This window comes from Oncorhynchus mykiss, chromosome 30, assembly GCF_057628025.1.
Source record: "Oncorhynchus mykiss isolate SJ-2025 chromosome 30, ASM5762802v1, whole genome shotgun sequence".
NCBI classification, from domain to species: Eukaryota; Metazoa; Chordata; class Actinopteri; order Salmoniformes; family Salmonidae; genus Oncorhynchus; species Oncorhynchus mykiss.
Genome location: NC_143051.1, coordinates 15,420,242 through 15,434,664, shown reverse-complemented (window position 1 = coordinate 15,434,664; position 14,423 = coordinate 15,420,242). Strand labels below are relative to the sequence as shown.

General features: G+C 44.9%; 1 protein-coding gene across 2 annotated transcripts in view; it reads left to right on the top strand.

Annotated features, from left to right (window-relative positions):
• The window catches only part of LOC110487991 (potassium voltage-gated channel subfamily KQT member 4), a 112,462-nt gene extending 98,285 nt beyond the window's left edge, over positions 1-14,177 (top strand). For both annotated transcript variants that reach the window (XM_036971525.2, XM_021559927.3), the window contains 5 exons: positions 1,008-1,237; positions 1,395-1,494; positions 5,992-6,123; positions 6,317-6,461; positions 10,170-14,177. In XM_036971525.2, the coding sequence (XP_036827420.2) occupies positions 1,008-1,237; positions 1,395-1,494; positions 5,992-6,123; positions 6,317-6,461; positions 10,170-10,373 (811 nt within the window). In that variant the 3' untranslated portion in view covers positions 10,374-14,177. The remainder of the gene's footprint in view (positions 1-1,007; positions 1,238-1,394; positions 1,495-5,991; positions 6,124-6,316; positions 6,462-10,169) is intronic.
• The last annotated feature ends 246 nt before the right edge of the window (positions 14,178-14,423 follow it).

Here is a 14,423-nt window from a genome sequence, read left to right as displayed (position 1 = left end):
AAATAATTAGCAAGTCACACATGCTGTTTTCTTAATAGTGTTGCATGACCGTTACTTGTTAATTGCACACATTGTTCATGCATGCATTCTTTGATCACTTCTGCTCTGTAGTGAATTATGGAGAAAGGGTTCAAATGATCCTGCATGCAATGCAACCATATGCTTGTTGCATGCAGAAACATTTCCCCTCCCCTGATCGTTTTTCCCCTTTTGTCTGCTAAAATGTTTCTCTTCAAATCCTTTGCTCAGTATGCCGTGCATGTCTTTGGAGGGTTCATCTGTGTTTTTAACCCTAGCACATCCATTTTTAATGTCATTTCCAATGGAATGCAAAGGGCTAACAGTAATTCAACATCTTACTCTGTCCACCCTTCCCTTCTAAGTCATCCTGAGCATTTCAGCTCCGGCATATGAAATGCCGTTTCCCCTAATGCTTTTCCAGCTACTTAAATATTACATTTAAATGGCAGGCCAGCGCACAAACAAGGGTTATATCAGCGTAAACAACATGTCTCTAATCGTTCTCTGGTGCGTGACGTTTGAAATGCTTTGTGACTTTGTAACATGTAAGTGGTCACCGAGTGTACGTCACAATTTGCTCTCTATTCCCTATATATACCTATACCCCCCCAGTCAGCCAGTCAGTCAATAAATCCGGCAGTAAATCAGCCAGTCAGTCAGTCATGCATGCCTGTGTGACATCTCCGTCTGAATGTCTGTCTCTGTTCTCTCTGTGCTTTGTTGGTCATTGAGTATGTTGTGTGTGACTGTTTTTAATGGGAGTCAGTAGCTACACACTATGTAGTGTACTGCTGTCTGTACCTGCTAACTACCTGGGACTGCTTCTCTGCAGATTGGCTAAACTCAGTGTCTAAAACAACTGGATCGTCCACTGGACACTATGAACCTATAGTCAATGAGGAAAATCACACAACAGAACTCTAAGGTTGTCCTAAGTGACAGATAAACATGTAGACACAAGTTAATTTCCTTCGTTGTTTCAGCAGCAGCAAAATGGGATTCCGGGACAGGATGCGGCTGAACAACTCCCGTTTGTCCCAGGCGAGCCGGAACAAGGCGTCCCCACTGCCTCCCGGGACAAGTGTCCGCCAGTCGCCCAGCACGGACAATGTCCCAGAAGCCACCAGTCCCGGAAAGGTGCAGAAGAGCTGGAGCTTCAACGATCGCACGCGGTTCCGCACCTCCCTACGACTCAAACCCAGACCTCCTGCAGACGGTGGGAACTGGGACTTGACTCACTCACATGAACACACACTCTCTACATTTACATACACTTAAACAGTACATACTCACATACTGTCTCTCTCATGTATGTTATTGTACTCACTCACTCCCTCCCTCTCACCCTTAACTATATGCTGTCCTGTCTCCAGTGGAAGGAGTGGGGGAGGACAGTGTTGAAGACAAACCATATTGTGATGTTGCCATGGAGGAGGTGATCACAGCAGTGAAGACCTTGATACGGGCTGTTAGGTGAGTCCTACAACCCCTCTCACAGCACCCCTACCTGTACCCACAGGGTACCTACTGGTCCACATCATGATGGAACCAGGTCACCTGCCTCCTCTGGTCCTATTGTCACAATAGGCCCGAATATTATATTTGGGCCTACAGTACTTCATGTTATGGTGGATGGAGTAAGATGAATGGTTGGCTTTTCCAGTGGACTCTGGCCGTATGCAGTTTCAGCTGACGGTAGGGAAATGTCCTCTTTAGTGTGGTAACTGATCCTTCCTGCCGCAGGCCAGCTGCTTGGCTCTGACCTTGTCTCAGTCAGTCAGTCAGGGCCTGGAGGGCAGCTGACAGAGCCGTGATCATGGAGAGTCTATTGCAGAGCTCCATGTTAATGATACACTGTGTGTTTTAGCGATCACTCCCTGGCCCCCAAAAATAGACAAACATGACATCACTATACTAGTCTCTATTGTACAGTTATTTTGTCTCGTCTTACTTTGATGGAAATTATCATAAGAATTTGTTGACCAAAGTCTTCATATAACATTGTTTTAAAGGTAAGATTGTGCATGCTGTGGTGTAGTCGTGTACATAGACCACCTTTCTATGCCCACAAGGGAACTTCCAATATTAGGAAAAACTAGCTACGATATAAGGAATGGAGAAAGAATGGTGTGAAGGAACGAGAAAAATGCCTAGCTGGCAAACCTATGCACTAATTAACAGCTCCATGTGTTCAGGGGGGGGGGGGGGGGGGAACACGACCCCGTGAGGTTTCTCTGTGCTTAACCATGTAAATATCCTGGAGGAATACCTTCATCGCTCTATACACACAGACGCACGCACATGCAAAACTTATTCCACTGAGGGAGGCAGAAAAACACTACAATTGCCAGCAAACAACTGTCAGTGAGGCAGGTATGTTGGTCTGTGGGTAGTTGGTGTGAGTGGATTGTAATTGAACCACTACTGGCAGATCCCAAGGGTCAGCCATACAGACACACAGCATCTTTCATGTTGCATCAGACTGTGTGTGTGTGTTTCCATGTGTACACTGTGTACAGTATTCTATAAGTATGAGGGGTTATGTGAGTGCATGTGTTTATATGAAAGGGTTAGTGGATTGGGTCTGGATTCATTTGAGTGTAGGCCCTATTAGCTACCATACTGAAACGTGAATATTCTGTGTCCACACTACATCACTGTAGAAACACTGGAATCTTATGTAAGACTCCACACGTAAGATTGATGTCTTTTAAGAAACTGGTTAGATATTAGCATCGACTGTATTGCTGAGGCTTCACTATAGGAAGGCTAATGTAGTTAATCAGCCTGCCTACTTGCCTGTGTAAATGTGTGGTGTTTGGGATATGCAGGGATGGTGAGAGAGGAGGAGGAGAGAGATCTGCATACTTGTTATAGTACTCTACTCAAACTAATCAAGTTGTGCTAAAGCCACTAGTAGTCAACTTCTGTATTTCTGCACAGTTGTGAACATTTTATATTTTTGAAACTGTTTTATCCAGAGTTTGTAAAGTCAACCATTTGCCTATTGTTTGATCCTCCGTGTTGAGGTTTTTAAAGAAGTGATAGTTCCATTCCTCTGCTTTTAAAGTTAGAAGCTGTTGATTGAGCTCATGTAAGCAGGAGTTTCTCTTTTGGTGTTAACGACAGCAGGTAGCCTAGTGGTTTGAGCATTGGCCCAGTAACTGAAATGTCGCTGGTTTGAACACCCGAAGAAGACTCTTGAGCCAACAAGGTAAAAAATCTGTCTATGTGCCCTTGAGCAAGGCACTTAAACCTCATTTGCTCCAATGGCGCTGTACTTACTATGGCTGACACTATAAAACAACACAATTCACTGCACCTATCCTCCATCACAACCCACTTCACTGCTGTTGCCATGAGTCATTCACATAAAACCAAACCAAAAATGACCGAATGCTGTTGGGGAATAATCAGAATTGGTTGGTAACATAGGTAAGATGTTTTATATTCATCATATGTTTGTAAGTTACTTCTCATTCAGAATGTTATTTTGTATAATACTGTGGCGGGGTTGCAGTATCTGTTCTATGTCAAGACTAAGTTGCTTGGGCCGGAGAGAGGGGAGAGGTCAAGCGTGTATCTCTTGGCTCCACAATGTCTGTGTGCCAGTCAGTGTGTCTCTGTGATCTTGTCAAGATAGGATGTATTCGATATATGGCTGTTGATATGGAGGATTGGTTTATGGTTCTGAGTTTGAGAAAAGAGCATAGTTTAGGAGACAAAGCTGAACGATAAATTATGCCTATGCTGTCTGGCTATGTGTGTCTTTGCTATTAAAGGATCTCAGTTGCAATGTGTGAGGGACTCTCAGAGAATTCATTGATAGACACTGAATTGATCTGAGAGTCACAGGGTTGTGATAGAGCTCATATAATTAAATATGGACTTTGTGATCACTAACTCTGACTTGTGTGTGGTTTGCTCTCATGATTTGGTAAATAGAGGAAATTTCCACGACAATGCTGACTTGAATATGTTTGGTCCAGATCTCAATAACTTTGTAGTACTGATTCCCTACCAGAGCCTCTGAGTCTGTAGCTAATGATTTAGTGCACCCAGCTATGCCCCTATACCAGGTAGCTGCAGTGGGAATACTTCAGGCAGCCAATGTATTAATACGGTCATACCACTCGATGAAGAGAGAGACTCAGCGCTTTGAAGAACCCCTTAGAGGATGGAAATAAAATGATATTTTTCTTTTTCTTGTTCATTCCTTTCTACTTTTCCTTACTCTTTATTTTACCCACACCTGAGACCCACCCGAACAGAAACAAATATGCATCTACCTGCAAAATAAAAAAAATACATCTTGCAAAAATATTTTTGAAAAACTCCGTAGTCATCAAGAGCCCACTGTGAGGAAGAGGAAGGAGGAAGGGTGCGCTGACGGCTTCTGTGGTACCAGCTGTCAACCACCACCCCTCTTTTCCTACTTTCTCTCTCTCCTGCAGAGCAGAAGAAAGAAGAGGGAAAGGGGGATAAAGAGGAAAAGTGTGTGTTTGCCATCAACACACTAGCGTTGCAGCACAGCGTTGCAGCACAGCGTTGCAGCACATAGCACTAAACTGCCATTGCACATGCCAGTTGTTCAGTTGCCAACAATGGTTAACACGTTTCCACATTACATTGTGTTCCATATCCCTGCTGTGATTGTGTGTGTCTGTTTCACCAAACCACCACCACTACAAATGTAATGTGTGTGTCCTCCCCCTGACAGAACACACGGATATTAAAGAGGTCTTAGCCCATCTGTGTGTGAGAGATAGTGTTTCCTCATAAAACAGCCCCCCTCCCCACCCGCCTCGCCCTCCCTCCCCTCTCTGCCCACTCCGACTCATGGAGCAATCCATCACGGCTTTGTTTGACAGGTTAAGTGCGTATGTTTGGCTACGCTAACATTTGGTTTTTCCTGCATTCTGCCGAGCCAGCACCTTAGTGTTCGGGTGTCTGACTACTCTTCTATAGTGTGACAAGCAGCCAGAACTCTGCCCAGTATATGTTCAACACTCTACAGTCCCAACACACTCTTTACTTCTCTCTAGGAAAGGCTACCGATTGGTGGAGGGTGGATGTGAATATAATTAGCTTTTTACACTGGGAGTCAGAGCATCAGTCTCTGTAACTGTGGGGTCACCACACACACACACACACACAGCTGTCTCGCTGAGAGGAGGTAGACGAGACACACACAGGGGTCCACCTCGTGTGTGTGTGAGAGAGATGCTGACTAAGCAGAGGGACAGGGTGTGCAGAAAACTGAGTGTGTCCCTCTCTCCTTACACAGTGCACCGGAATAAGGGTGTCTATTAAAGATATGCACAGTGCCTCTGACTGAGCTTGAGAGGATCTGCAGAGAAGAATGGGAGAAACTCCCCAAATACAAATATTCCAAGCTTTTAGCGTCATGCCCAAGAAGACTTGATGCTGTTAACCGCTGCCAAAGGTCTGAATACTTACGTAAATGTAATATTTCGGTCTTGTATTTTTTTAAATAAATGAGCAAACATTTCTAAAAAATAGTTTTTGCTTCGTCATTGAGGTATTGTCTGTAGATTGATAAGAAAAATATATATTTGATCAATTTTAGGATAAGGCTGTAACGTAACAAAATGTGAAGAAAGTGAAGGGGTCTGAATACTTTCCGAAGGCCCTGTATACAGTCAGTGTTCTATACATGGCTCTACATATGTCATTGGTAATACAGAACCAATGCCATTGTCAAAGTCCACAACAAAGGGGAATCCCTGCAGTCCTCCAGTGGTTTTCTTTTAATGAGGCCATTTGTGAATAATATTGACACGGTCACTTTGGCTGCAAATCCCACTTAATCACACCTACGTAGTGGCATTGATGACGTGCATGACTTGTTTCATGGTTTAACACTTTTGCAGTATTCACTGCTTTTATTCTGCAGTGTGAGGCACCCACAGGCAACACATTCTAGTAGATCTCTACTTGTGTGTGTAGGATTCTGAAGTTCCTGGTGGCCAAGCGGAAGTTTAAGGAGACTCTGCGTCCATACGACGTGAAGGACGTCATAGAGCAGTACTCTGCTGGACACCTGGACATGCTGGGGAGGATCAAGAGTCTACAATCCAGGTACACACACACACACACACACACACACACACACACACACACACACACACACACACACACACACACACAACCTACAACAGTTGGAGACACAGTGGATTCGTTCCACACACACTCTATCATCAGTAGTAACCATAACACCACTAAATGAACCATTTTGATAATGATTGTTGTGTGTTGTCCTGGTCCTCCCCAGAGTGGATCAGATAGTGGGTCGTGGATCGTCCTACCAGCCAGATAATAAGAAGGTGAGGAGTGAGAAGGGAGAGAAGACCCCTCCAGAACTAGACCTTATGGACGAGCTCAGTATGATGGGACGTGTCATCAAGGTGGAGAAACAGGTACAGAGCTCCAGTACAGTAGGTTGATCATCATGTTAACGCACGGCCACGGCCACCACTTTGAGACAGGAAAAACCCTGATCATCAATGCGTGGCTCCCCTGATTAGGCTAATATTCCATGTACACTGAGCAAAAATACAAACGCAACATTTAAAGTGCTGGTCCCATGTTTCATGAGCTGAAATAAAAAATTCCAGAAATGTTCCATACGCACAAAAAGTTATTTCACTCAAATTCTTTTGCCACACATTTGTTTACATCCCTGTTCATGAGCATTCCAAATCAAATCAAAGTTTAATTGTCACGTGCGCTGAATACAACAGGTGTAGGTAGACCTTACAGTGAAATGCTTACTTACAGGTTCTAACCAATAGTGCAAAAAAATTAGGTGAACAATAGGTAGTTAAAGAAATAAAACAACAGTAAAAAGACAGGTGGGGAGGGGCGACACAATGCAAATAGTCCTACCTGTTCAGGAGTCTTATGGCTTGGGGGTAAAAACTGTTGAGAAGCCTTTTTGTCCTAGACTTGGCACTCCGGTACCGCTTGCCATGCGGTAGTAGAGAGAACAGTCTATGACTGGGGTGGATGGGTCTTTGACACTTTTTAGGGCCTTCCTCTGACACCGCCTGGTGTAGAGGTCCTGGATGGCAGGCAGCTTAGCCCCAGTGATGTACTGGGCCGTACGTACTACCCTCTGAAGTGCCTTGCGGTCAGAGGCCGAGTAATTGCCATACCAGGCAGTGATGCAACCATGCTCTCCATGTTGCAGCTGTAGAACCTTTTGAGGATCTCAGGACCCATGCCAAATCTTTTTAGTTTCCTGAGGGGGAATAGGCTTTATCGTGCCCTCTTCAAAACTGTCTTGGTGTGTTTGGACCATTCTAGTTTGTTGTTGATGTGGACACCAAGGAACTTGAAACTCTCAATCTGCTCCACTACAGCCCTGTCGATGAGAATGGGGGCATGCTCGGTCCTCCTTTTCCTGTAGTCCACAATAATCTCTTTAGTCTTGGTTACGTTGAGGAATAGGTTGTTATTCTGGCACCACCCGGCCAGGGCAGGTTGGAGTGCAATAGAGATTGCATCTTCTGTGGATCTGTTTGGGCGGTATGCAAATTGGAGTGGGTCTAGGGTTTCTGGGATAAGGGTGTTGATGTGAGCCATTACCAACCTTTCAAAGCACTTCATGGCTACGGACGTGAGTGCTACGGGTCTATAGTCATTTAGGCAGGTTACCTTTGTGTTATTGGGCACAGGGTCTATGGTGGTCTGCTTGAAACATGTTGGTATTACAGACGCAATCAGGGACATGTTAAAAATGACAGTGAAGACACCTGCCAGTTGGTCAGCACATGCCCGGAGCACACATCCTGGTAATCCGTCTGGCCCTGCAGCCTTGTATGTTGACCTGTTTAAAGGTCTTACTCACGTTGGCTACGGAGAGCGTGATCACACAGTCGTCCGGAACAGCTGATGCTCTCATGCATGCCTCAGTGTTGCTTGCCTCAAAGCGAGCATAGAAGTGATTTAGCTTGTCTGGTAGGCTCGTGTCACTGGGCAGCTCGCGGCTGTGCTTCCCTTTGTAGTCTGTAATAGTTTGCCAGCCCTGCCACATAAGACATGCATCGGAGCCGGTGTAGTATGATTCAATCTTAGCCCTGTAGTGACACTTTGCCTGTTTGATGGTTCGTCGCAGGGCATAGCAGGATTTCTTGTAAGCTTCCGGGTTAGAGTCCCGCACCTTGAAAGAGGCAGCTCTACCCTTTAGCTCAGTGTGAATGTTGCCTGTAGAACTGATTTACATGGCTTCTGGTTGGGGTATGTCACTGTGGGGATGACGTCCTCCATGCACTTATTGATAAAGCCAGTAACTGATGTGGTGTACTCCTCAATGCCATCGGAAGAATCCCGGAACATGTTCCAGTCTGTGATAGCAAAACAGTCCTGTAGTTTAGCATCTGCTTCATCTGACCACTTTTTTTATAGACCGAGTCACTGGTGCTTCCTGTTTTTATTTTTGCTTGTAAGCAGGAATCAGGAGGATAGAGCTGTGGTCGGATTTACCAAATGGAGGGCGAGGGAAAGCATTGTATGTGTCTCTGTGTGTGGAGTCAAGGTGATCTAGAATTGTTTTCCCTCTGGCTGCACATTTAACATGTTGATGTTAATTTGGTAGAACTGATTTATGTTTCCCTGATTAAAGTGTCCGGCCACTACGAGAGCCGCCTCTTGGTGAATGGTTTCCTGTTTGCTTATTTCCTGACTGAGTGCTGTCTTAGTGCCAGCATATGTCTGTGGTGGTAAATAAACAGCCACGAAAAGTATAGCTGAAAGCTCTCTAGGCAAGTAGTGTGGCCTGCAATTTATCACTATACTCTACTTCAGGCGAGCAAAATCTAGAGATTTCCTTAGATTTCGTGCACCAGCTGTTTACAAATATGCACAGACCCCCCCCCCCCCCCCCCCTTTGTCTTACCGGAGTGTGCTGTTCTATCTTGCCAGTGCAGCGTGTATCCCGCTAGCTGAATATCCATCTCATCATTCAGCCACGATTCCGTGAAACATAGGATATTACAGTTTTTGATGTCCCGTTGGTAGGATATTCGTGATTGTACCTCGTCTAGTTCATTGTCCAATGATTGCACGTTGGCGAGTAGTATTGACGGTAACGGCAGCTTGCTCATTCGCTTTTTTCGGGTCCTGACCAGGCATCCAGCTCTTTGTACCTGCGTCGGTTCCTCTCGCAAATAACGGGGGTGTCGGCCCTGCCGGATGTTTATAGAAGGTCTTGTGCGTATTGTATGTTGAAGAAAAAATCTTTGTCTAATCCGAGATGAGTGATCACTGTCCTGATATCCAGAAGTTGCAGAATCATTTTGTACAAAATAAGTGTTATTTGATCCTTTGTCAAGATATTCAATCCACCTGAAAGGTGTGGCATAGCAAGAAGCTGATTAAACAGCATGATCATTACACAGGTGTACTGGGGACAATAAAAGGCCACTCTAAAATGTCCAGTTTTGTCACACAACACAATGCCACAGATGTCTCAAGTTTTGAGAGCATGCAATTAGCATGTTGACTGCAGGAATGTCCACCAGAGCTGTTGCTAGAGATATGTATGTTCATTTCTCGACCATAAGCCGCCTCCAACGTCGTTTTAAAGAATTTATGAGGACGTCCAACCGGCCTCACAACTGCAGATCACGCAGCCCAGGACCTACACATCCGGCTTTTCCACTTATAGGATCATCAGGGGAGGGGGGGTGCTGAGGAGTATTTCTGTTTGTAATAAAGCCCTTTTGTGGGGAAAAACGCATTCTGATTGGCTTGGCCTGGCTTTTAAGTGGGTGCCGTCCCAGGCCCACCCATGGCTACGCCCCTGTCCAGTCATGTGAAATCCATAGATCAGGATCTAATTTATTTATTTAATTGACCGATTTCCTTATATGAACTGTAACTCAGTAAAATCTTTGAAATTGTTGCATGTTGCGTTTATATTTTTGTTCAGTATAATATAGGGGTGAGTGCATGATTTCTCAATTTATGCTTGTATTTGTCTAATGATAATTATTGGGTTAGTAGTACTACTAACTGCCATTTAGCTTTGTAATTTATAATGAAATACCGAGTAAAAAAATACTATAATGTCATAAATAGATTTTAGTGCACAAAATAATTAGTGTGTGTTAATCTCTGTACAGGTGCAGTCGATAGAGAACAAGCTGGACCTCCTTCTTAACTTCTACACACAGTGTCTGAAGAAAGGCTCCTCCAACTTCACCTTGTCCTCCCTGTTAGAACCAGACCTGACGTCGGACTACCACAGCCCCACAGACCATCGTGACCTTTTCCCTTCCGCCAACACACTCAACATCTCCCACTCAGAGTCCAGCAACATAAAGTGACTGGTATTGTACTCACTGACTGAGGCTGGGGCTGAGTCTGGGAATGAACTGGGTCCACCGCTAGACCCTCACCACAATGGCCCTGAGATGTCATGTCACAATACTGGACTGTAGCAGCACCCCTGGAACAACCCACTATGCCCATAGCTCTTCCCACTAATCACCAAACTAATTTGATTCCTAACTTTGGAGGTCTGACTCCTTTAGGAATTCACAGTCCACACCTTAGGACCCACACTTTTTACCATTGACTGATCCTCATCTTTAATAATTTCTCCCTCCACATACACTACATGGCCAAAAGTATGTGGTCAACCCTTCAAATTAGTGGATTCGGCTATTTCAGCCACACCCATTGCTGACAGGTGTATAAAATCGAGCACAAAGCCATGCAATCTCCATATACAAACATTGGCAGTAGAATGACCTGTACTGAAGAGCTCAGTGACATTCAACGTGGCACCATCATAGGATGCCACCAAGTCAGTTCGTCATATTTCTGCCATGCTAGAGCTGCCCTGGTCAACTGTAAGTGCTGTTATTGTGAAGTGGAAACGTCTAGGAGCAACAACAGCTCAGCCCCGAGGTGGTAGGCCACACAAGCTCACAGAACAGGACTGCCAAGTGCTAAAGCGTGTAGCATGTAAAAATCGTCTGTCCTCGGTTGCAACACTCACTACCAAGTTCCAAACTGCCTCTGGAAGCATTACCAGCACAAGGACTGTTCGTCGGGAGCTTAATGAAATGGGTTTCCGTGGCCGAGAAGCTGCATACAAGCCTAAGATCACAATGCGAGATGCCAAGCGTCGGCTGGAGTAGTGTAAAGCTCGCCACCATTGAAGCAGTGGAAATGCGTTCTCTGGAGTGATGAATCACACTGTGCATTCTGGCGATGACAGGAGATCGCTACCTGCCCGAATGCATAATGACCTGGGGCTGTTTTTCATGGTTCAGGTTAGGCCCCTTAGTTCCAGTGAAGGGGCATCTTAACGCTACAGCATACAATAACATTCTAGAGGATTCTGTGCTTTCAACTTTGTGGCAACAATTTGCCAAAAAAAGGCCCTTTCCTGTTTCAGCATGACAATGCCCCCGTGCACAAAGCGAGGTCCATACAGAAATGGTTTGTCGAGATCGGTGTGGAAGAACTTGACTGGCCTGCACAGAGCCCTGACTTCAACCCCATCAAACACCTTTTGGGATGAATTGGAACGCCGACTGCGAGCCAAGCCTAATCGCCCAACATCAGTGCCCGACCTCACTAATGCTCTTGTGGCTGAATGAACGCAAGTCCCTGCAGCAATGTTCCATCATATAGTGGAAATCCTTCCCAGAAGGGTAGATAGAGGCTGTAATAGCAGCAAAGGGGGGACCAACCCCATATTAATGCCCATGATTTTGGAATGAGATGTTTGACGAGAGGGTGAACACATACCTTTGGCTATGTGGTGTATTTTAAATCATCTGCTCCGTTTTAGAGCCCCCACTAGTGGAGTCTTCATCATACTATCCTTTCTCTGTTTACAAACCAACACCCATCAACCCTAACTACTCCTCACATGAAGCCCTTCACTCACACCCTCCCTCCACACCTTCCTCCCTTAATCCTCTCCCTTCATCTGGCCATAGCCCTATCCAACCCTAACCCAGCCTCAAGTGAACCAGTGGAGTCCCTACTGAATATGCATACACTGGCCACCAGAGGGTACCATCTGAGCAGAGTCCTGGCCCAAAGAAGAGAGAGAACAACACTACTACTTGACCACCTAACACTACCAACTGACCAGTTTCACTCACCAACCACATCATATATACTGTATCTATCTATGCCTTTTCCTAAATATCAACCCAAGTTTGGGTTTTGTACATTTTTTACACGGTTTGGTGTTCTGTTATCTGCTCAGTTTTTTTCCTCTACTGGTTTCCTAATTTGTGATCAATAGATTTCCAGATGAACCAATGAACTGCTGCAGCTCTCCAACAGTCAGAATAGCTTTGATTTGTTTGATTAGTTCTCTAATCTGTTGCTATAGGAGACGGACTGTCTCTAAGCTTCTGATGAATGTACTGTGTGCGCCCTGTTCTGTCCCCTCCTCTCATCCTCACCACACCTTCCACAGCTCAACTCAACTCTCTTTCTGAGGCACTGCAAAGACGTCATGTCCCCATCTACTCCACTGTGGGGATACCCAGACTGGAAAAAAGGCCCAAAAATGGACGACTCGTCATGAATAGAAAGATGAAAACCACAGCCATTTCACCAAAACATCAGCTCTCTGTCCTTGCCCTCCAGTCCAGGTTGTTTCATGATACTCGTTCTACAGTTCTACAGTATGCTGTCCTGAAAAGAGAGGGACTAGGTTACAACAAGAGAAGAACTTAGGCCTCGTGTGTGACACTTGTTCCATCCCTCTTTGAAGTACATCCATGCCACTCCGATAGTCTCCCGACTCATGATTCTCTATACAAAAAGCAGTCTTTGCAAAAAAAGAAAAGAAAGAGAAAGTGACTCCTTGAAACAGCCAATATGGTATTGCATAATAGTGAGAGAAAGACTGGAAGGAGGCAGGCTCTGTTTTCCAAATCAGTTTTGGAATGGGGACTCTCTCTCTCTAGCATTGTTTCATGGCATTCGGAAGATATTTTACACGTCTTCACAAAGGGTCAGGTTAAAGGGGTTATTGTATGTTTTCTACCTGTTGATCTCTTTAAAAACCTCTGTCTTGCCGCCCACCCCTCAGACATGCGTGTTCCTCAGACCAGACCAAAGGGTAAGAAAACACTGACCCCAAGTCAGACTATAGAGGGTGATGTCCCTTCTCTCTGTATCAGTACTCCTTCATTCTCACCCGTCTTTGTCACGTAGTATCTCACTCCTGTGTTTTATGTCAGCTGGTTTAGGCCAGCCAATCAGCTCATGTCTATGATGAGATGTTTTCCAAACCAACCAACTATCACACATTCTTTGGCTGCTTTCCAACATCAACACTAGCATACTACTTAAAGTGCATGCACCAACCATAATAGCTTCAAAGCAGTGTGCTAGTGTGGATGTTGGACCAGAGCCTTACTTTCTCTCATTGTCGATAGAGAAATCTTGTCTCGTTGATTCGCCCAACACACGCACCTTCTCATGATGCACGTCGAGTGAACAGACTGAGTACTGTTGGTGTGATGCAGCCAGTCGTGTGAATGGTACAGTCAGGTGGTGGCTGATGAGATAATGCCTGGGAGGCATTCATCCATGTCAGAAGCATGATCTCTGGTACTGTAGCCTCTCCTATCTATGCATGTCTCTTAGCCAATAGCTTTATAAATACTTCTTTACTGCATCTAACCGTGGCAGGATTCAATACAGACGTCCTCCTTGCTTTATCGAAAAGAGAGAGTCCACTTTAGCCGTATGGTGTATGGTTGTTTATGGTTCGCTGACAGACCCTAAACAATGGTTTGCTCATAGAGGTAATGTTATGTAAAGATTTTCTAATGGACAGAACTGGAGAACACTCACCCCAAAGTTATATTCTTGTACCCACTGTAGTGGACACTGGCACCTGAAGAGACTCCTGTAATTACTGTAATCAGAGTACTTGTAAGTCGTCCTTTCTGTTTGTTCATACACTCCACCGCGTCTCCTCTGACAGCTAAAATTACATGGACCATTTCTATGATTGTATTTTTGTGGGGGTTTTTATTGTTTAAAGTGAATGTTAGTTTTGAGTCCGTTATGAATGTGTCCCATTTTGTTTTTTTGATATTGTTTCCTATAAAGTTGAATAAATGTAGCATTTTTGTCTCGTCAAATTGACGATGCATGACTGTTCTCAGACACTCCCATACTTCACACACACAGTCCCAGAGCTCAACGATTGATTTAACTGTTAGTCATAATTGCATCCGGCCTAACAATGGAGGACACTTTCTTTTTCTCAGAATCACAGTTCTGTTTTCAGCCAGTACAAGCAAGTCTCTGGCACCACGAGAGGCTTTTTCTCAGAATCACAGTTCTGTTTTCAGCCAGTACAAGCAAGTCTCTGGCACCACGAGAGG